Source organism: Notolepis coatsorum, assembly GCF_963971535.1.
Source record: "Notolepis coatsorum genome assembly, chromosome: 13".
NCBI classification, from domain to species: Eukaryota; Metazoa; Chordata; class Actinopteri; order Aulopiformes; family Paralepididae; genus Notolepis; species Notolepis coatsorum.
The window spans coordinates 6,422,550-6,445,586 of record NC_140177.1 but is presented as its reverse complement, the minus strand read 5'-3'; the positions used below and the strand labels follow the sequence as shown (position 1 = coordinate 6,445,586).

At 46.4% G+C, this 23,037-nt stretch overlaps 2 protein-coding genes across 2 annotated transcripts in view; one reads left to right on the top strand and one right to left on the bottom strand.

The window, feature by feature from the left end:
* calcr (calcitonin receptor) overlaps window positions 1-5,469 on the top strand; it is a 133,600-nt gene extending 128,131 nt beyond the window's left edge. The window contains 1 exon segment of the mRNA XM_084327487.1: window positions 5,164-5,469. Within this exon segment, the coding sequence (XP_084183613.1) occupies window positions 5,164-5,400 (237 nt within the window). The 3' untranslated portion in view covers window positions 5,401-5,469.
* A 5,482-nt stretch (window positions 5,470-10,951) lies between these two features.
* Window positions 10,952-11,317, bottom strand: LOC311238871 (histone H2B-like; the record flags this gene model as incomplete). Its single annotated transcript, XM_084327071.1, has 1 exon — window positions 10,952-11,317. One exon carries the CDS (start codon window positions 11,315-11,317, stop codon window positions 10,952-10,954), a length of 366 nt encoding a protein of 121 aa, XP_084183197.1.
* Window positions 11,318-23,037: the final 11,720 nt, after the last annotated feature.

The window sequence follows — 23,037 nt, the reverse complement described above, 5'->3', positions numbered from 1 at the left end:
TGAAGAGAAAGAGGAAGACTCCAGTTTATAAATTATTCCTCGGTTTCCAACCTCAGCTGGAAACTCGCTCCCTCCCCCGTCTGCAGCCTGTCTGACCGTGATCGTCCTTGACTGATTCCAATCGACCCGCTCCCTCTTTTTTTGGGTCGAGTGTAAGAATGTCTTTCTGTCAAATTAACGCCGCGAAGCCACAGTCTCCATGGCAACGGTAACACCACACAGGAACCACACTTTGAAGACGGGACCCAGGAATATTTTCCGTCCTTTGAGAGACTCGCACGCCTTAACGCGCACGTGGGATAAGCATGTTATTCGGCGGTTGAGTCTACTCTACGCGGTCCTCGTTCCGTCAGGTCGACGATGAGAACCTTGCAGACTCATCCGATGCATTACATGCTTATTCCCTTCAACGCCATATTGGCTGAGTTTGATGCACTGAGGGGTACGGCAGGTGGAAGGGCCCCCGTTCACTGAGGGGTACGGCAGGTGGAAGGGCCCGTTCACTGAGGGGTACGGCAGGTGGAAGGGCCCTGTTCACTGAGGGGTACAGCAGGTGGAAGGGCCCTGTTCACTGAGGGGTACGGCAGGTGGAAGGGCCCTGGCAGGTGGAAGGGCCCGTTCACTGAGGGGTACGGCAGGTGGAAGGGCCCCCGTTCACTGAGGGGTACGGCAGGTGGAAGGGCCCGTTCACTGAGGGGTACGGCAGGTGGAAGGGCCCGTTCACTGAGGGGTACGGCAGGTGGAAGGGCCCTGTTCACTGAGGGGTACGGCAGGTGGAAGGGCCCTGTTCACTGAGGGGTACGGCAGGTGGAAGGGCCCCCGTTCACTGAGGGGTACGGCAGGTGGAAGGGCCCCCGTTCACTGAGGGGTACGGCAGGTGGAAGGGCCCCCGTTCACTGAGGGGTACGGCAGGTGGAAGGGCCCGTTCACTGAGGGGTACGGCAGGTGGAAGGGCCCGTTCACTGAGGGGTACGGCAGGTGGAAGGGCCCGTTCACTGAGGGGTACGGCAGGTGGAAGGGCCCTGTTCACTGAGGGGTACGGCAGGTGGAAGGGCCCTGTTCACTGTCAAAGATTAGGGCAAAAATGCCTCTTCAAGAACCGAAATTTAACCCGAACCAGAACAATTGTAATTCGGTCATTTGGTATTGGATTTTAGGGACACAACAGCAGTGGTTAGGATTTCAGAAGTTCTTCCCAAGAGAATCAAGGAGAGGATCTTCTTCTAGAGTTAAAAGAAGTTAAAATAATGCTAAATGTTCTCCCACAGTCAAACTGCTAAACTTATTATTTAATACCCCAGTGATGGAGAGAGAGAGTCTCTTTTTCGCACAAAAGAAGAAAGAAACGGAGCCAAGAGGAGGCCCGTTTTTAAATACCCAGGGGGGGGCAGCATGGTGTATCCGAGCCCTGGCGCAGAACAAATGAGCTGCTTTGATCACGGCCCAGTCATGTTTTATACATCAGAATTAGTTCTGGGGTCTGGGGAAAAAAATGGGTCAATTCTTATCCGGTATGACTCAGAGATATAACTCATCAGTCTCCCAGACCGCCGCTGTACAACGTGTCCTGTACACGTCCCAGGGACAGAGCCACTCGCTGTGCGGATAAAAGGATGCAGCGACACGCGCTAATTATGAGAGGGCGGACGAGCGTGTCCGTTTGCCCCCGCCAGAGTCACGGCTAGTTGTGAAGAAGGCTATGCAAGGTTCATCTACCTACCTACCTGCCTGCCTACGGCACGGTGGTGTAGTGGTCAAACACTGTCGCCTCACAGCAAGAAGGTCCAGGGTTCGATTCCCGCTTGGGGACCAGGTTTCCATGATGCCAGTTACCCAGGTGGGGTGTCTCCCAGGCCTTTCAAGATTCAAGATTCAAGATTCAAGAGTTTTAATTGTCACGGCATACAGGTATACAATGAAATGCGGCTGGTCTTGCCCGCATTTCTGTGTGGAGTTTGCATGTTCTCCCCCTCTGTGCTCGCAAGGGTTTCCCCCCCGATAAGATAAACCCAACGGAAAAACATGCACAACAACAAGATCGCTAACGCTGTGGCGTCCTTGACGAAGACGGACAGGAGCACTTGGATTGGTCCACTGGCGCGGCTCACGTTGACGCCTGTCTGCTCCCGGCTGCCCTTGGGGGGAAGGACGACGGGATGGGTTAATCGCAGATACGAATCGCATGCATGCATCGCATGCGTGCCGATTGATGACCTCTGAGCAGGTCCTAAATTATTATTATTACCTACCGACCGACCGACCTACCTACCTACAGGTACCTACCTACCTACCTACCTACCTACCTACCTACCTACCTACCTACCTACCTACCTACCTACCTAGTACCTACCTACATACCTAGACTCCCTTGGGTCTCTTTTGTCTCATTACCCACAGTTAGCCACAGTGTCCCTGTATCCAACATGGTTTGTGTCATTAGTTCATAGGTTTGCAGTGTGACCTCGTGTTTCCGTAGCATTGTCAACGGATTACGGTCTAGGCCCCAGTAATTATCATAACATTGTTAGAGAATTATGGAATTATTATGGATCACGATTTGGTTTCCAATTTTAGAAACTCATCAAAAAGGGCACATGCGTGAGATAAACCTCTCAAGCTCTGCCTTCCAATTCCCTCTTATGGAATATCAGATGCACTGGAATTTAGATTTTGTTACACCCATAATTCACAATTACCAAAGTTAGATGGTAGTTTTTTTTTCATGAAACAGTTTCACTAGACATCTATTTCCCGGCTGAAGGGGTGGCCCTAAAAACAAGACACTTTCGATATGTAATTTTAGCAACAAGTCATGCCAGAGGTACACTTGGGGACACTTATTGGGCCCCTGGCCCCTGACCACGTCATCTGTCCCCTGATGTCCTGAGCAGAGAGACCACGTCGTACCAGCCTGTACCACTATGCAGTATGGAACTAGTTCAGTTCAGTTCAGTTAATTTTTTTTTCTGGCGTTGGACACATACAGTAACAAGGGTCATTCCATAATTTTTTTTGTACATACATAGTACACATTACAGTACACACATATAGTACTTGGTAACACGGGTTGCCCCCCCCCCCCCCGCTGATGAAAATGAAAGTCATGCCATCATATACCGTATACCGGGGTATTATGTCAGCAAGGTATGACGGTATGAAAATAATGATACCGCCCAAGCCTAATTGTTATATTGTAGAAATGTGTACATTGAAATGTCTGTAAAGTCTCGACGACATTGAAAATGAGGGTGACCTCGATTGTCTTTTCGAGTATAAATAAAGGTCGATGATGATTATGATGGTGTGTGTGTCTCCATTTTTTATCTTTAAAAATGTTCAGTTGCTATTGCATGCACTTATCTGTGTTTCATTACACTTATGAGTGCATGCTTACCAACTGTTTCGCCTGTTTTACTGCAACACTACTATGATCACCGACATCTAAGAAGGGAGATCCCCCGTTGAACGGCCCTTCTAAGGTTTCTCTCCTCCACACCGCCTGTGGTGAATTTTTTCCTATTGCTAGGTTTTAGTGAGTTTTTCCTTACCTTCGCGTGGGGTACGTCTGGGAGTGTTGCATTCATTTTATTTATTTAAAAAAATTTGGACTTTATGGTGTTTTTGTTTTGTTCTTGATTTATTGTGATGTTTCTTCTTGACTTGTTTAAAGAAGACATGTCGTCCGGCCCATGGGGACATTAACGTGTGTTGTCAGTAGGGCTGTCCCCGACTAAGGATTTGGATAGTCGACTTTGATTGGCCGAAATTAGCCGATAGTCGACTATTGACTACGAAAAAAAGTATTTGAAAAAAATATATATATAATTTTTTTTTTTTTTTTAAACAGACATATAAACAAAAATGACAACACACGATAAGATATACAAGCATTAATTACAGTGCATATCCAATGAAATTACCATTTAGTCAAATGTCTTATACAGGATATACCCCTAATACCTGTTATCTAAAAACCTACACACATATGCTCTAGCTCGAACCCCCCTCCTCCCGGACCCCCCATTGGATAATCCAACCATTATAACTTGTTCCTAACCAGACACTACCATTATATGCTAGCTTTTATTCTCTCCACCACTTCTAACCACAATGTCATTTTGGATTCATTGAGACCCAAAATTCTTGCTGTAGATATTTCTTGATAGATCACATCGAGATATGTAAGAATCCAGACCTTCCGGCACATTTTTTCCGGTTGAAACCATCGTGATGCTATCAGCTTTTTAGCCACTGTGATACCGGATAAAACCAATCTCTTTAGCTGTGGAGGTACTGCATATTCAAAAACATCATTCAGCAGTAATACAGAGGGGTGTACAGGTATATCCAGAGTTAAGAGATTTGCTAATTGCTGGGTCACTTCTTTCCAAAATATCTTAACTGGTGGGCAGTCCCAGTACATGTGCATAAATGTCCCTTCGTTCCCATTTGTACATTGGGAGCATTTGGAGTCTTGTTTAAGACCCATTTTGTTCAGTCTTATAGGAGTTAAGTATGTCCTGTGAATATAGTTAAGATTGATTTGTTGATGGTCCGGGTTTCTTGATGTAAGTCGTACATTTACCCAGGCCTCTTGCCAGTCAAAGTCTGTCTCCAGGTCTGGTATATCCCTCCTCCAGACTAAGTCTAGATGGAGGGTTTCATACGAGGCCGTTAGTAATTGATGATAAAGATCTGATACAAAATAAAATAATTTTTATTTATTTATTATAATTTCATTCCATTTGGGCTGTGGGGGGTGCTTAATGTCTGAAGGAGTCGACTACTGAAGGCTTCTTGTCCTCTGCAAAAGCATGCAATTGGTCCACTGATGGATACATCTTGATATTTGTCTAGTCTAGTGTGTTCATTAGACGGGTGAAATCCTCTTTCAGTGCCTCTGTGCCTGTTTTCTTAGGCAGGTAGCCTCTGGTATGTGTGCCATTAGCGTTAGCCACGCTTCTAGGCCTCTCTTCTTTTGGAAAGAATGATAACAAAATTTTATAATTTTTTTTTATAAAATAATAATAATAATATATTTTTTGCATTCGACTAAGAGGTTGGCAGTCGACTACGGCTCCTTTCGATCGATTAGTCGACTATTCGACTAATAGGGGTCAGCCCTAGTTGTCAGACATTTGATGTGATTTGATTTGTGTCCAGGTCCAGGCGACGCTGAAGAGGCAGTGGATGCAGTACAAGACCCAGTGGGGCCAGAAGAGGCGGAGGGACCACCACTGCTCCATGCGCTCCACCTCCTACACGGCCACCTCCATCAGCGAGGTGCCGGCCTCCTTCATGTACCACCACCACGACGGCGGCGCGCAGCACCTGAACGGACGCAGCCACTCCGACGACTCCGAGCTGGAGGCGCTGAAGGCGGGGGAGACGTACGCCTGATGCACACACACACACACACACACACACAGAGACAGATGGTCGGTCGGTCGGTCGGTCGGTCGGTCGGTCGGTCGGTCGGTCGGTCGGTCGGTCGGGGGGCAGAGAGAGAGAGAGAGGGAGAGGGAGAAGGAGAGAGAGAGAGAGAGGGAGAGACGGTGGGATCGGAGACGAGGAGCCGTGGCGGTGATGAGAGACTGCGATCTGCGTGATGGGAACACTCCGAAGGCTCACGGGGGGGAGTGGGGAGGGGGGGGGGGGGGAGGGGAACAGACCGGCCGGTTCGGGTCGTGAAGGACAGGTCGGGGTCTGGAGACGGTGAGCTCGTTGGAGATGGAGACGGATTAGCTCGCTAGGCTAACGGCTTAGCTCGCTAGGCTAACGGATTAGCTCGCTAGGCTAACGGATTAGCTCGCTAGGCTAATGGGGATTAGCTCGCTAGGCTAACGGATTAGCTCGCTAGGCTAATGGGGATTAGCTCGCTAGGCTAATGGGGATTAGCTCGCTAGGCTAACGGGTATTAGCTCGCTATAGGCTCATACGGTTCATATCTCACAGCGCGTTCACCGTCACGGCTGCTTCTGTGTTCCCTCCTAAAAGGCGCGGCACTCTTCAGGACGAGACACTCTGACGTGATACCTGGAGCCGCCAGCGTCGTCTGACGCGCGGGCCTCCGCGTCCTGGAGCCGCTGACCGCTCGCTCGCACTCACGCGGCGTGACGGTGGCGACGGTAACACCTGTTGTGAGCGTGACGGAGATGATGACAATGAGGACGATGATGGCGATGACAGTGAATGTGATGACAATGATGCTAATGACAATGATGATGATGATGATGATGATGATGATGATGATGATGATGATGATGATGATGAAGCAGTGGTCGTTGTACTTCACCGATACCAAAGGGTGTGTTGACTGCGGGTAGGGCTGCACGATTATGACAAAAAAATTTAACTGCAATTATGTCGCCTGATATTGCGACGACGATTATTAGTCACGATGTAACGGACCAATCACCAATACCTCATCTTTTTTTTCCACTTTTTATCCTCCTGTTTTTCTGTATTTTTCTCCCATCCCAATTTTTGTCATTATGCCAATTCCCCCCTCCCCTTCCTGGTCGTTGCGCACATTTGCCCCCCACTGGTCGGTCTAGGGAGCCCTGAAGTCTATCAGATGCTTCCTCCGATACATGTGGAGACAGCCAGCAGCCTCTTTTCACCTGACAGCGCGGACTCTCATTGGTGAAGTGTAACGCGTGGGAGGATCACACTACCTTCACCAGTTCCTTCCCTCGCTGTGCAGGCGCCCTGACCGACCTGTGGGAGTCGCTGTTTACAACCACCCACCGGCTTCCCACCCGCTGACACTGCCAATTGTGTCAGTATGACAGCCGGATTCGATACCAGTGTCTCTGCGGTGGTAGACAGACGCTTAGTCCGCTGCGCTACCCGGCCGCCACCAACACCTCGTCTTGAGAACTGTCGTCAGCTCTTTTAATTTCTGTGTTCCGGGCGACCGACGTGAACGAGGGGGGGCGGCGGCCACCACGCCACAGGAACGCCCAGCGAGACATAATAGCTGAGCGCTCGATTTGACGTAGAGGAGCGGGAGGTCGACGTCGTGATCGCGATCAATATGCGAATTAATTGTGCAGCCCTGACTGCGGGTATGAAAGGTATTCTGTCTGTACTGAGAGGGGACACACACACCGATGGACACACACACACACACACACACACACACACACACCGATGGACACACACACACCGATGGACACACACACACACACACCGATGGACACACACACACACCGATGGACACACACACACACACCGATGGACACACACACACACCGATGGACACACACACACACACCGATGGACACACACACACACCGATGGACAACAACACAGATCATAATGTGCCACAATTGAGGTCCAAATTCAAAAGGCATGTTGTGCCTGGAATCATGTTTATAATATATAATGTAATCATGTATATATATATAATGCTATATGTTCACAATGTCTCACTTCAAAAGTGTCACACACACACACAAAGATAAAGACAAAGGTATTTTTAAGAGGATTTAATTTGTTCCAGACTAGTCGTCGGAGTAAGTTACACTTGGTTTCGATCGCCCGCCGTAGACTCTCTCTGCATCTCGTCTCGATACGTTGTAAGTCGGTCGCCTCTGTCTCAGCTGTCCACTTACTCACTTAACTTAATCCTCTCCCTCCCAGCGGAACACCAGTCTGCCTCCCTCAGACATTCCTGGCGCTGCCTGGCGCGGCCTCGAACCCCCAACCCTCAACCCTCCGAGCAGCAGACGCACCATCTCGGCTCCGGTTCAGCAGGAGGGTGGTTTTCTAACTCGCCGCCTGTCAACAGGAATAACGTAGACCGTGTCAACGGTGTGCTTTCAACAGACCTTTCCGCAAAAATTTATTTTTTAAAACGGAACAAGGTCGGGGGTTAAGATGAGGGATGGGTTTATATTAAGAAGACCTTTTATTTTTTTCTGGGTGAAAGCGACGACGAGGTCGTAAAAAAAACACAGATCGGCGTGTTACCGGCGAGATGCAGAGAGTCTTACGGCGAAGCGTCAAACTGGGGGGAAAACGCGTTTGCCATATTGTGTGTTGTTGCCAACTCTTGGAGTAACGTTACCCTGCTGGCCGCCCTGTTCCAGTGATGCCACTCTGCCCTCCACCACCGCCTCCACCTCCACCACCTCTTCCTTCCTGCTTCACCCTCCACTGCTTCACCCTCCTCCTCTTCCTTTCTGCTTCACCCTCCTCCTCCTCTTCCTTTCTGCTTCACCCTCCACCTCTTCACCCTCATCCTCCTCTTCCTTCCTGCTTCACCCTCCTCCTCCTCTTCCTTCCTGCTTCACCCTCCTCCTCTTCCTTTCTGCTTCAGCCTCATCCTCCTCTTCCTTCCTGCTTCACCCTCCTCCTCCTCTTCCTTCCTGCTTCACCCTCCTCCTCCTCTTCCTTCCTGCTTCACCCTCCTCCTCCTCTTCCTTTCTGCTTCACCCTCCACCTCTTCATCCTCCTCCTCCTCTTCCTTTCTGCTTCACCCTCCACCTCTTCACCCTCCTCCACCTCTTCACCCTCCACCTCTTCACCCTCCTCCACCTCTTCACCCTCCTCCACCTCTTCATCCTCCTCCCCCTCTTCCTTTCTGCTTCACCCTCCACCTCTTCACCCTCCTCCTCTTCCTTCCTGCTTCACCCTCCTCCACCTCTTCCTTTCTGCTTCACCCTCCTCCACCTCTTCATCCTCCTCCACCTATTCCTTTCTGCTTCACCCTCCTCCACCTCTTCCTTTCTGCTTCACCCTCCTCCACCTCTTCATCCTCCTCCTCCTCTTCCTTTCTGCTTCACCCTCCACCTCTTCATCCTCCTCCTCCTCTTCCTTTCTGCTTCACCCTCCACCTCTTCATCCTCCTCCTCCTCTTCCTTTCTGCTTCACCCTCCACCTCTTCACCCTCCTCCTCCTCTTCCTTCCTGCTTCACCCTCCTCCTCCTCTTCCTTCCTGCTTCACCCTCCTCCACCTCTTCACCCTCATCCTCCTCTTCCTTCCTGCTTCACCCTCCTCCTCCTCTTCCTTTCTGCTTCACCCTCCACCTCTTCATCCTCCTCCACCTCTTCCTTTCTGCTTCACCCTCCTCCACCTCTTCACCCTCCTCCACCTATTCCTTTCTGCTTCACCCTCCTCCTCCTCTTCCTTCCTGCTTCACCCTCCACTGCTTCACCCTCCTCCTCCTCTTCCTTCCTGCTTCACCCTCCTCCACCTCTTCACCCTCCTCCTCCTCTTCCTTCCTGCTTCACCCTCCTCCTCCTCTTCCTTCCTGCTTCACCCTCCTCCTCCTCTTCACCCTCCTCCACCTATTCCTTTCTGCTTCACCCTCCACCTCTTCACCCTCCTCCTCCTCTTCCTTCCTGCTTCACCCTCCTCCACCTCTTCCTTCCTGCTTCACCCTCCACCTCTTCACCCTCCTCCTCTTCCTTTCTGCTTCACCCTCCACCTCTTCACCCTCCACCTCTTCCTTCCTGCTTCACCCTCCACCTCTTCCTTCCTGCTTCACCCGGCGAGGGCCAAGAAGCAGAATGAAGAGAAACGCTAAAACATACACAAAAAAAAGAACACTTTACTTTGAGGCGTAAAAACGCCAGGTTGGGTTTTTCACGCTTGCGTAGGAACATGATGCCGACAGCTGTGTTAACAACTGGGGAGCGAGGCGTCGACGCTTCTAACAGGAGTGCAGATGTTGGATCGTTTTTTTTTACATTTGATTCTTCGTTTCTTCTCTCTTCTCTGTGATTTATGTTAAGGAATAAATGTATCTGTTTCAGCTTCACCCGAGTTCCGTGTTTATTGGGGGGGGGGGGGGGGGGGGGGGGGGGGGGCGGTGGACACAGGAGAGTCGCTCGGGCGGAGGACGGGTTCGACGACAACACAGAGGAGAACCGAGGCGCGAATCAAAGTTGAGGTTTCAGCTAATGGACCTATATCATGAATGAATGAATGAATGAAAACTTTATTTAACAGATTGCAGAATGGGTACAATACAGTACGGCTCAATACATACAATTGTTAAGGGGATGCAGACCAGAGAAAGACGTTTGTCTTGTTTCCATCAGGGTCCCCCATTTTCAATTCATATAGACATTTATGACATACACAACATACATGACATTTATGGCATAGGGACATATAGGTATTTAGTACTGATACATTTGTGACATAGGCGGTATTCAAATATACAGTACTGTTACCCCTAGATCCTGACAGAGTATATACATATGATGGGGTGGAGACTGTACATTAGGAGGGGGTGGGTGGGTGGGAGGGGAATATACATACGGCGGGGAGGGAATATATACATGCGGTGGGGAGGAGACTGTCTATTAGGAGGTGGTGGGGGTTTTGGGCATTTACGGTGGCCAGTTTCGAATTGCAGCCTCCCGTAGGTGCTCTTTAAGGGCGGTTTTGAATGTGGGCAGGGATTCACATTCCTTTACAGCTTTGGGTAGGGCGTTCCACATTGTTGTGGCATAATTGCGAAACGTGTTTAGTCCCTTGTTTGAGCCGAATCTGGGTTTAACATGATTTGTTGAGCTTCCTCTGGTGTAGTGGTTGTGGTATTCACTGACCTTTGGGAAGTATTTTGACATGTACATGGGCACCCCGGTCGTATAGTGTATCTTGTAGACCAGGCCCATTGCAAGTTGCTGTACTCTGTCGTCTACTCTAAGCCATCCTAGGTTGGCAAAGTGGGCAGGGGTGAGGTGGGTTCTGGGGTTCAGGTCAAGTAGTAGTCTGACCAGTTTGTTTTGTGATGTTTGTAATTTTGTTTTAAGCGCCTTTGAGGTGCTTTGGTACCATGAGGTGCACGCATAGTCATAGTACCCTTGAATGAGTGCTCCTGCCAGAGTCCTCAGGGTATTCTTGTTTACCAGCCCTTTCAATCAATAAACTATATCTTAAATTATGGCTATGTGTCTAATATGGCCGTCATTATCAATGACTTTGTTTTGTTTACATCAGGTTCAAATTGACAATATGAAACACACAAGCGTTGTGGTAGGCTTGGAAGCAACCGGGGAGCTGCAGACGCACAGCGGTCTGGATCTCCCTGAAGGTGACGGTCTGACGCTTGTTGTAGAGAGCCAGGCGCGAGGCTTCTCCAGCGATGCAGTCGATGATGTAGTTAAGGAATGAGTTCGGGAACCACATGGCCTTGGAGGAAACGCCGGTGTCGGGATAAACCTGCTTCGGGGCTTGGTTAATGTAGAGATAACTCTGCTTCCTGGACTTTCTGCGCTTCTTGCCTCCCTTGGCAGCGGTCTTGGTGAGGGCTTTCTTGGAGCCCTTCTTGGGCGCTGGCTTGGCTGGTTCAGGCATATTCGACGGCTTATCAGAATTTATTAATCCTCCAATCGTAACTGTCGCTTCCCCTCGGAGGACCCTGCAGGTCTGTAGCCCTATCGGTTATATATATATATATTAAGGCTGTCAAAGTTAACACAGTATTAACGCGTTATCGCCCGATTCTATTAACGCCACTCATTTTTTTATTTTACTTTTACTAGACTTCACTCGGGTGTATTATTGATGCTCTCATTGATACTATGTTTGTTTCTGAAGTGTGTGTGTGTGTGTGTGTGTGTGTGTGTGTGTGTGTGTGTGTGTGTGTGTGTGTGTGTGTGTGTGTGTGTGTGTGTGTGTGTGTGTGTGTGTGTGTGTGTGAGAGATATATAGAGAGAGGGGGGGTGAGAGAGATGAGGAAGGGGCAAGAGAGAAAGAGAGCTAGAGAGTGTGTGTGTGTGTGTGTGTGAGAGAGAGGGGGGGGGGTGATTACTCAGCCCTTGTGTGGGTGAATGTAACAAGTTCCTAACGTTTTCTTTCCCCTATTATTTCATGCACACTTTATTCATTGTTTTAAATTATTATTTTCTTTTAAGTTATTTTGTGCATCACTCTGTTTTGAATTTGATGCAAATTTGCAATGCATGAGGGTCATCCTTTTGTGTTAAATGGCTGCATGAAGCAAGCATTTGTTGACTCATGTTGATAAGAGTATTAAAACTTGGAACTTGAAAAAGATCTGTTTAAGGTAGATAACATTTTATAATTTGAGATTAATCGCGAGTTAACTATGGACAATCATGCGATTAATCGCGATAAAATATTTTAATCGATTGACAGCACTAATATATATATATAATATATATATATTTACTTATTCTCTGTCCTTCATGTGGTGTTGACCTGTAGAAACACACTCGGGTCCTAAACGTCTAATTGAATAATAATGAGTGGGCGTTCATCTGAAAACGAGGGTGGTTTTCTTGTTGTTCTCGTCGGTTTTTTCTTCCTGAGATACAGTGTGTGTGATTGTGATCCGACGGCATGTCTGAACCGTGGGACATATGTATTTCTTTATTTATTTTAATATTTTTTTAGGGCAATTTCTGCTTCGTTTGATAGGACAGTGACAAGAAACTGGGGGTAGAGAGAAGGGAGATAACGTGCAAGAGAGGTCTCAGGCCGGATTCGAACCCAAGACGAACAGTTATCAGAGGTAGAGCGGTCATCTGGTAATCAGAAGGTTTCCTCCCATGGCGGCTGGGTGGCGTAGCGGAGATTGCGCTCGTCACCAATGCAAGAGACTCCGGTCTCGATTCCCCGAGTCGGCGTTGCCTCCGGCTTGGGCCAGTCGTCATACTATCTCAATTGGCAGAGTTAGAGGGTGGAAAGTCGATGGGTGGGGATTGGACGTTGTGGACAGCGACTCCTACAGGTCGGTTGGGGGACGCCTGCACAGCAGAGACAGGAAGTATCGGGGGCGGCGTGAGCCTCCCACACGTTACTCCTCGCCACTGAGAGTCCGCGCTGTCTGGTGAAAAGATGCGACAGGCTGCCTCCTCGTGTACCGGGGGGGACACGTGATGCAAGGCTTCTATCCTCACTACAGCCGACCAGTGGGAGGCATAGTCGAGCGACGTTCAAGACAGGGGGAGGGGAGAATTGGCACAGCTAAATTGGGATGGGAGAAAAATAGAAAAAATAAGGAGAAAAAGTGGATCAAAAAAAAAAGAAGGTTCCCTCTCGGGCAGCGTGACAAAGTGTCCTTGAGCAAGCCGCTTAACCCCCTAACTGCTCCCGATGAGCAGGTCTGCACCTCGCGTGGTCGCCTCTGCCGTCGGTGTGTGAATGTGCGAGTGAATGGGTGAATGTGAGGCATAAGTGCTACAGTATTATAGATGCGGTCCGTTCATACGGTCATGCGCCCTAGCGTGGTACGGCACCGGGACGAGTCAAGTTTAACAATAACCTACATTCACCGGTGTGATTGACGGCCCCTTTGCCCACTCCGACATGTCAAAGCTGTTCTCGTTCACTTCCTGTTTCCTGTTTCATTCCTGAGCTGGCTCCTTGTGAAATACTTTGACTGATTTTGATTGACTAAATCTCCTTTAGGTGATGTCATTGTGACCTCCAGACTGTGTTATAAGCGTCTCCCACAGCCAGACCTCTCTCCACACTACATTAGCACTGCACCAGAGCCCATTATCCACACTCCCACCCACGCAGAGCTGTCTCTATGTAACGGGGAAGCCCGTGGGTATGTCCACAGTCACGGAAACAGGTGTGTTGACGAGTGACTGTGGCAGTGCGGGCTGGTAAATTAAACTCACTTCCCCATAACAGGGTTAACAGACGCATAGGTACGGTAGTTAGGAGTGAATTCACTTCTTAGTGCAGCGGCCTGTGTCGTCGCCCGCGGACGCGGGAGCCCCCTGTTCGACTCCCCCTCGGGACATTCTCATTTAACATCAAAACACAACGCAGACCAATATGATCCGTCACAACTACACCTGCACAACGCCTCTGCCCAAGAGAGACAATCTTTGAATTGGGTGCATATACGTTGGGCGGGTATATACATTTCATTGAGTATCACACAAATAACCAAAAATGAAGCGCGTCTGAACATCTACTAGTTATGCAGTGCTGTAGTTATCAGAAGAATAAAGGGCCTGTCTTTTCTGCGTAAGGGAAACCATACCTTGATGATGGTTCATCGTTGTTTCCATGGACACGATAAATGGCTCAAGAATCAAGAGGTTTATTTGTCACATACATACCAGGGCATACAGTGAAATGCGGGTGGTCATGCCCGCATCGATTGTGCAATAATACAATAATAAAATAGACAGACATACATACAGACAATCAGAGAAACAATGTAATTAACCCCTTCCTTCCCTCCCACCCAACGTTATTCATTTGAGGTGGCACAGTCCCGTAAGTCCAAGGTTATTTCGTATCGCACAGCCCTTTTAGATTGCACTGTCCCCGTCATACCTATAGCCTTGACATGCCTGCTTTGTCTGTCCTCCGTCTGGCTTGTGTACCCCGTGTGCCATCGCTCAGTCTAACCCCTCTGTCCATATGGTTGTACTGCATGCATTGTTGTATTGCTTGGCTGCGTGTTGTCTGATAATGTCGACGTCTTGTTGTTCATAAGTACGTCTTGTCTGCTAATGCTCAGCTTATGTTACATTGTGTTGTGCATAACTGTCTCGTCTGCTAATGCGTATGTTTTGTCATGTATAATTGTCTGCATGAGACGAGATAAGATAAGATCCTTTATTGATCCCCTTGGGGAAATCGGGGGGTGTGCTAACAATTTGGCCTACTCTATATTCATGGTTTGTATACTTTACTTTCATTGGCTTTTAATTGTTTGCATGTGTTAATGGCTATTTAAACACCTGGCCCGGGGACAACAGTTTAGAAATAGCCGTTTGGCTAACACTGGCTCATTTACAGCCGTGTGGATTCATGGACATTGTCCCTGTACAGAAATTAAATCGGGGGATGGGGAGGGCAGGGGGGCGGGTGTACTGACAGGAACAGACTTTTCCACAAGCAGGGGCAGAAAACCTGAAAAGGGCACTTTGGTTCAAATAAATACTAGGATCCATACTGCAAAGGGAACAGGATATATAGAGAGAGGGTCCAGGCATAATGTTAGTTCCATGCTGCAAAGGGAGCAGCATATGTCCGTATGAATCACGACAGGGGAGGGGGCGGGCGGGCTGAATTGTCTTGACGCCACCGCCATCATGAATATGGCATGAGAGCCCTACCAACACACTCCAATTAAGGGTTGCTATGGTAACATTTGTCCAAAACACTTGGACACAACGCGACCATAATATATACATATATGTAGATATAGAAGATGAAGAAGGATGTTATCATTCAGGTTTGTTTCACAGCCTCACAAACAATCCAACCCTCCCCCCCCCCCCCCACCCATGAAGAGAGAGAGAGAGAGAGGGAGAGACAGAGAGAGAGAGAGAGACAGAGAGAGAGAGAGACAGAGACAGAGACAGAGACAGAGACAGAGAGAGAGAGAGAGAGAGAGAGAGAGAGAGAGAGAGAGAGAGAGAGAGAGAGAGAGAGAGAGAGAGAGAGAGAGAGAGAGAGAGAGAGAGAGAGAGACACTGTGTCCACACACCCATCACATGATGGCGTTTGCTGTTGCCAGCCAGCTATAAATCAGAGATTGACAATGACAATCAAATGAATCTTTCACAGTCGACGGACCTCAGGATCCTCGGGTGAGCGGGGACAGATGTACAGTCTTGTTTCCTTTCTCTCTTTCTATTCATTTGGATGTGAATAAAGTGATGTCAACTATCACTGGACACAACGCCTACTGTACGACGCATGTTGACAGGTTTTCCTTACAGGAAGACAGAGGGCTAGATCCACAAAGAATGGATTGTTAATAAAGTTTTCATTCAATCAATCACCGTGCAGGTGATTGATTGAATGAACATGTTGTTAACAGATTGCAGAATGGGTACAATACAGTATGGCTCAATACACACAATTGTTAAGGGGATGATCATGCAGACCAGAGAAACACTTTCGTCTTGTTTACATCAGGGTCCCCCCATTTTCAATTCACAATGAATTGTAAGTAAGGGTGCAATTAGCACCGTGCAATCCATTCTTTGTGGATCTAGCCCAGAGTGTGTTTACTGTATGTTGGTTGTGGTCACACTGTCCTCTATACGTCTGTGTACGTCTGTGTGCGTAGATGGTGTTCACGCCGTGAAGCGTTTCAACAGCTCTCTTTGTTTTCATCCCGTTTTCCACAGCTTGTGTTGGGCCTTTTCTTCCTCTCAGCTCAGCTCGGTGCAGCAAGATCTCAAAGCAGATGGAAAAAAAAATATATATATATATATTGTGTAAAAATACACAATAAATTACCAATAATTAATTTTTTACTGTTCGAAAGCTATTCATATATATATATATATATATATATATATATATATATACAAGATTACTTGATGTCTTCCTTTATTTTCCAGAACAAACGTCAATGCAGAAAAATACACTGTGTGATGTTTTTGAAAAAGTAGAAGCCTGATGATCAAAAGAGCACTCAGTGAAATGAAACGGTGCGGAGCAGCTCGTCAACACAAGACACAAGACACAAGACTCCCCGCTGTTCGCTAGACTGCTCACAGGTACCCAGAAGAGAGCCCACATCACCCCTGTACTTGCCTCCCTCCACTGGCTCCCGGTGCGCTTTAGAATAGACTTCAAGGTCCTCCTATTGGTCTACAAAGCCCTTAATGGTAAGGCCCCTGCTTACCTAGCAGACCTCCTCACCCCCTGTACCAACGCCAGGGCCCTCAGATTGGCTGACAAGGGTCTCTTAACCACCCGTAGGTCCAATTTCAAGTCTAGGGGGGGGGGGGGGGGGGGGGGGCGTGCGTTTGCGGTCGTAGCCCCTGACCTCTGGAACAGCATCCCCATGTCCATCAAATCTGCCCCCCCCCCCCCCCTCCATCGAGTCTTTTAAATCGAAACTCAAAACCGGAACGTGCAATGTTACTCACTGTGCCTTGTATATATTATATTTATCTATTTTTACCTTATTTTCTAGCACTCGCTTGTATTTAAATATGTTTTAGTTAAGTATTGTGTGATTTTGTGTGAAGGGCGGACCAGCAAAGTAAGAGTTTCATTGTATGGCAAACTGTCTGTTTAAACTGTGCGCATGACAATAAAACAATCTTGAATAAAGAATAAAGAAAGTTCCTTTCCTGTTGTAGTGTTTGCTAATATAGAAGCTGACAGTAAATACACTGGGGGCCTCAGGCTCCCTGTACAGAATACTTCTACTGTACAGCATACAAATGTTAGGGAAATGTTATCTATGTCCAATCCATCTGTGTTAAATTTCTGTACAGCTTGACTAGTTATAGGCAGGGGGGTAAAGTACTTGAGTAATTGTACTTTGTTACAATACTTAAGTACTGTTTTGGGGGATTTGTACTTTACTCGAGTATTATTAGGTTTGTATACTTGTACTCAATTACATTTCAGAAGAAAAAAAACATACTTTTTACTCCTTACATTTAAAATGCAGACCTACAAAGTACAAATCTTGCCGGTCCAACCATTTTAATTAGTATTATTTGTTTCTCTGGCCGAACTATCCTGCGGCCGCACATTATTTAAAAACAGCCAATCAAATCCCCATCAATGGAAAATTAACCCGCCCATACCCCATGCTGATTGGTCCTTGTGCAAGACTAGAAAGCGGGGATCTTTGATTAAACACCTGCTATCAAAAGAATAGACAGTCAGAAAAAAGTGTTTACTTTTAGTTTTTAGTACATTTAAAAGTAGAAACTTTTAGACTTTTACTCAAGTGTGTTTTTAGCCAGATACTCTGACTTTTACTTGAGTACGATTCTGAGACGGTACCCATCCTTTCACTTAAGTATAATTTCTGGGTCCTTTTTACGCCCCTGGTTAGGCTATAGGTCAGTAAACTAGCTACAGCCCAGACACTAGGCTACAGTCTGACAGTGTCTGTTTAACCACGACCAAGGTTGAGGAGATATGACATGGCCTTTTCTCTTGTTCTAGTGTGAAAGACATAACATAAGCCTAGACCCGTCTTTTGTTATTAATTTCTCTCACTAGGGCATATTTTGTTTACCTTTCTGTCACATCTGGTGTCTAATGTACGTCATTTCAGTTGTGTATTAATGTACATTCTGACCAGAGCTCTTTGTCACTTTGTGGTCAGAAGCTTTGTGTGTACAACATGTTTGTCTCTGATGATAAACTGATCACCTCTTCTATGGCTATGGAGCCAGAAATAAACTATGTTCTATATATTTTTTATACAAACTGACTCGATCTGAAATTCCTACAGCTTACTGTCATGGCTCATTTAAAAATGTCCACAACACAGTATACATACTTATATACAGTAGAAGCCTGTGTTGTTTCTATCACGTGTTGGGGAATACATTTGCACATTTGCACGACTCCAAATTACTTCATCGTTAACTATTCACAACACCTCTGGCAGACAATCTGTTTATAATTAAGCGCTATCACACGAGAGAGGGAGTGGACCCAGAGGTTTTTCACAATTAAATAAGATTATGTTAAATTATGTGTTTTACATTCGGCTCCTCTGAGAGATACAGCCCCGGTTCTTGACACGTACCCAGTGTTGCTAGGCGACACAGTTTAGATTAAATGTAATGTGAATGAAAGCAGAATATAGCAGCTAAACGTTCCAGTGTCTGATATTGTTTCTTCAAAATTCCCTGTATTTACGTGTTAACAGCACGCGTTGTGACGTTTCACGACAGGGAAAGTGGTTGAGAGCTTGTCAGTTCATGGTAATAATATTATATTAAATATACACGAGGGGGGGGGGGGGGGGGGGTGTCTAAAATAAACACTTGTTAAACGAGAAGCCTTTCGGATAACAGCGCTCATTTAGGACTCACTTTGGGCGTAATGATGAATTGGGTCTAAGCGTGTGTTTATGACATACATTTGATATTGCTACTAAATTGATAATGTCTTGGTGATTTGTTGTTGCTGCTTGCAGTCAGTGGACCTGGCCTTGTCATGAGTCTGTGTTACCTAGGGTCTAGGGTGTTGCCTGATATATAGTTTTTAGTTTATCATTTTTATCATTTTTAGTTTATCATTTTTAGTTATCATTTATATATTGCATACTATCATGACTTTCATTACTTATCTTGTACGAAGTAACGATCCATTCCTATTCATGTAACAATTCATCATTGTTACATGAAAATATGTTTGCACCAGATTTAGCAGAAGCTAATTTCCATCTGTGGTCTATCCAGCTGCTAACTGTATTTGAGTGAGTTAAGTCTTGGTGTTATGGTAGACTCAGACCTAAGCTTTAAATCACAATCAACAAGTTGACAAAAACTTAATTCTTCCACCTTAGAAACATAGCTAAAGTACGGCCATTTATAAATCAAAAGGACGCTGAAAACCAGATCCATGCCTTTATCTCAAGCCAACTCGACTACTGTAATGCACTCCTTACCGGCCTCCCGAAAAAATACGATGATAACTATTTTATTGCAATGCACTATTGCATTATTTTATTCTATTTTACTAACTATTTTATTGCACTGCACTATTTTACTTTGTATCAGTGAATCATAGACGCCTGGCCATAAGAGCATTCGGAGCATCTCTGCTCTCCCACTATTGAACTTGGGGGAGCAAAGGTATGATCTTGCTCCACCACTTTTTGATTATATGAAAAATATGATATATCCCCCCCCCCAATATATAAATCTAACCATAACTACGTTATGGTTAACTGAGTTTTATAGTGAAAAGAGCAGCTTTATTGGTCAAGATTGAAGGCTCTATATTGCAGGAAATTGCACATACAGGTTCATTAAATAAAATAAAAAAATGTCGTGGAGGGGGTCGTGCCTCACCCCCTCCTACCCACCCCATGCCTGCCCAAAAACAAAAAACAAAAAAAATACAGAAAAAATATTGAAAAAAAAAAAAATAAAAAAAGGGAAAAAAAATATAAAAAAAGGGGGGCCCATCTGGTCTAAGCCCCGGATCTCCTACAATCCTAAATCCGCCCCTGGTGAGCACGTTCTACTACTTTTTTCACTATAAACTATATCTTAAATTATGTGTATAATATGGCTGTCGCTTATCAATGACTTCGCGACAGCCATATTAGACACATAATTTAAGATATAGTTTATGCATTCGCAAATATGAGAGCTCTGTCATTGAAGTGGGTGGTGGCAGTGTAACAGCGTTCACCCTGATGTAAAGTAGCGATTTTTATTGTTTTGTCATGACAAACCAATTACATAATCCAACATATGTGTAAAGAAACAACATATTCCAGTTAACGGTATATTTTTTTAATGATTCATTACAGTATAAATTAGGTTAACTGGAGCTGCGTATTGCTGGCTCTCATATTTGCGAATACAACAGCGTTCACCCTGATGTAAACAAAACAAGTCATTGCGACGGCCAACGGAAGACGGCCGCTGCCGCAGGCGGCGCAACTCTCTGCCGCGCGGCAGCGCGGTCACGTGGCCAATCAGAGAAACGCTGAACGAAAGGCTGAACACAAGTTGGTTGCCTTTAATATTCACGCACCCCAGTTAGGACAGCCGAAACACGTCCAATCTTTCGCCGTCGACTAAAGACGCACTTCTTCAACCATTATCTGAATTTAAATAAAATTAAAAAAAATCTAACCCTAACTAACCATACTGTCATGCACTTGTCCTAATAAACTAACTTACACTGTAGCACTCACCACTTTGATGAACATTGTTGCTCAGCTGATAGAGTTGTGCCCTTCCTTCCTGATGGCTTGTCGTACAGAACTTGTAAGTCGCTTTGGATAAAAGCGTCAGCTAAATGACTAAATGTAAATGTAAATGATACATTAACGTAACAATTTTACCATTTTTACTTTATAAGTGTTACCTGTTGGTCTGTGTGTCCCTCTGATATGAAAATAGTTGTTTATACCCTACATAAACCACTGAGGTGTAACCGCTGACATCACAGGTGTCACACCTGACAAGTGTTTCTGTGATTGTGTGTTCAAAAAGCCAACTGTTGGTGTGTTGTCTGTGAGTGACAGATATAGGGGCGGGCTGTTGTCAGTGTGACTGCCCCCACTCTGCATGCTGATTGGTGAGTCTACTGCCTCTCCAGAGCAGGTAGTGAGTGGCTCGTCAGCCCAATTGGACTCACCTGGGCAGTGAGAGCTGCCTGTATGTATATGTCCGTCGTTAACCTTATCTCTCTCTGCTTCTTCATCTCCATGAACAGGTGATCCACCAGCCTTTTGAACTATAATATTCCTATACTTGCACCACACCACACACTTTTTTCACTCATCCACACATTGCATTCATCACTGATTCGTATACATATTCATTGTTTATATAAATTATTGTTTGTTATATGGGTTTAAATAAATTACATTGTGAAATAGCTTTTCACGTGTCGACTCCCTATTTGTCACAATTGACCCGTTTGTGACAAATTGGGGCCTTGTTTAGTTGGTGGACCTTTTGTTGAGATTGACTTTGTTGGTTTTTGTTATTTGGCCTTGTTTTGTTGAACTATTTGTTAGATTCTTGCTGGCATTTGGTTGGAGTTCCTGTTGGGATTGTTTGCTTGGCTGTCTGGTTCTGGAAGGGCTAATTGGAAGGGTTAATTGGTTAACTAGTGTCTGTGACATGCTAGTGTTTGTAGCCTGATTGTTAGTTACAATTAGCCTCCAAACAGATGCTAAGTAAAACACTTAAAAAGGAATGTCTAGAAAAAGTGAATAAACTTACCATATTATGTAAGGAATACAAACATGTCTGTGTTCCACTCTTACAGTAGGTTGTTTTGCTGCAACTTCATTCCCATCAACTGAAGAGGGCCAACTATCTGAACAGGTTTGAAATGTGTTTATATTTAAGTCTATTCCAATACCTAATATTAATAGTAAAGCCATCATCAAAGGGTATTTATTTAGTTAAAATATGTGTTAAATGGCTCTACATTCTGATGGCCATCACTGATTTGTTTGTTCAGTCCCTCCCTCCAGTAACCAGACTTTCTTCCTGTATTCTATCAGGAGAGGATCCTAGATATTTTTTACTTATAAGAATCTTGCAAAGACAAATTTGCTAACTGCATTGACAGATTATTTTACTTGTTTCAAGCATATTTGCTTTTAACTAGTTTTTATTTCAAATTTGACCATTTTGCAGTGTAGAGTTCTCTCCTGACTATAGGTGAAGTGGGAATGGGATGGGATACCATAACATTTATTTTATTCTTACTGCAGAACAGGTGGGACTGGGAGAGCCATCTTACTTACCAACATCTAAGTGATGTATGACGACACGATCGCCCAGCGGCTGTACGACATGATCGCCCAGCGGATGGACGACATGATCGCCCAGCTGAGGGACGAGATCGCCCAGCGGATGGACGACGAGATCGCCCAGCGGATGGACGACGAGATCCCCCAGCTGAGGGACGAGATCGCCCAGCTGAGGGACGCGATGGCCCAGCTGAGGGACGATATCCTCCACAACACCATCCAGCAGCAAAAGGCAGGTTCACAAGACTAACACTGTACAAAATGAGGTAGAGGGGTAGTGCAAATCTTTTGGTAATAAATGGATCAATATGGTGTTAAAGCAGTGGTTCTCAACTGGTGGGTCGCAGGGCCATTTTGAGTGGGTCGTGGATGTGTCGTTAAAAAATAACTGGTAGTTTAGTTGTTCTCCCCCCCTCCCCCTCTGGTAGTCCAGTTGTTCTCTCTCCCCCCCCCCCCCCCCCCCCCCTGGTAGTCCAGTTGTCCCGTCCCCCCCCTCTGGTAGTCCAGTAGTTTCCCCACCTCTGGTAGTCCAGGTGTTCCCCCCCCCCCCCTCTGGTAGTCCAGTAGTTTCCCCCCTCTGGTAGTCCAGTAGTTTCCCCCCCCCCCCCCCTCTGGTAGTCCAGAAGTTTCCCCCCTCTGGTAGTCCAGTAGTTTCCCCCCTCTGGTAGTCCAGTAGTTTCCCCCCCTCTGGTAGTCCAGTAGTTTCCCCCCTCTCTGGTAGTCCAGTAGTTTCCCCCCCTCTGGTAGTCCAGTAGTTTCCCCCCTCTGGTAGTCCAGTAGTTTCCCCCTCTCTGGTAGTCCAGAAGTTTCCCCCCCTCTGGTAGTCCAGTAGTTCCCCCCTCTGGTAGTCCAG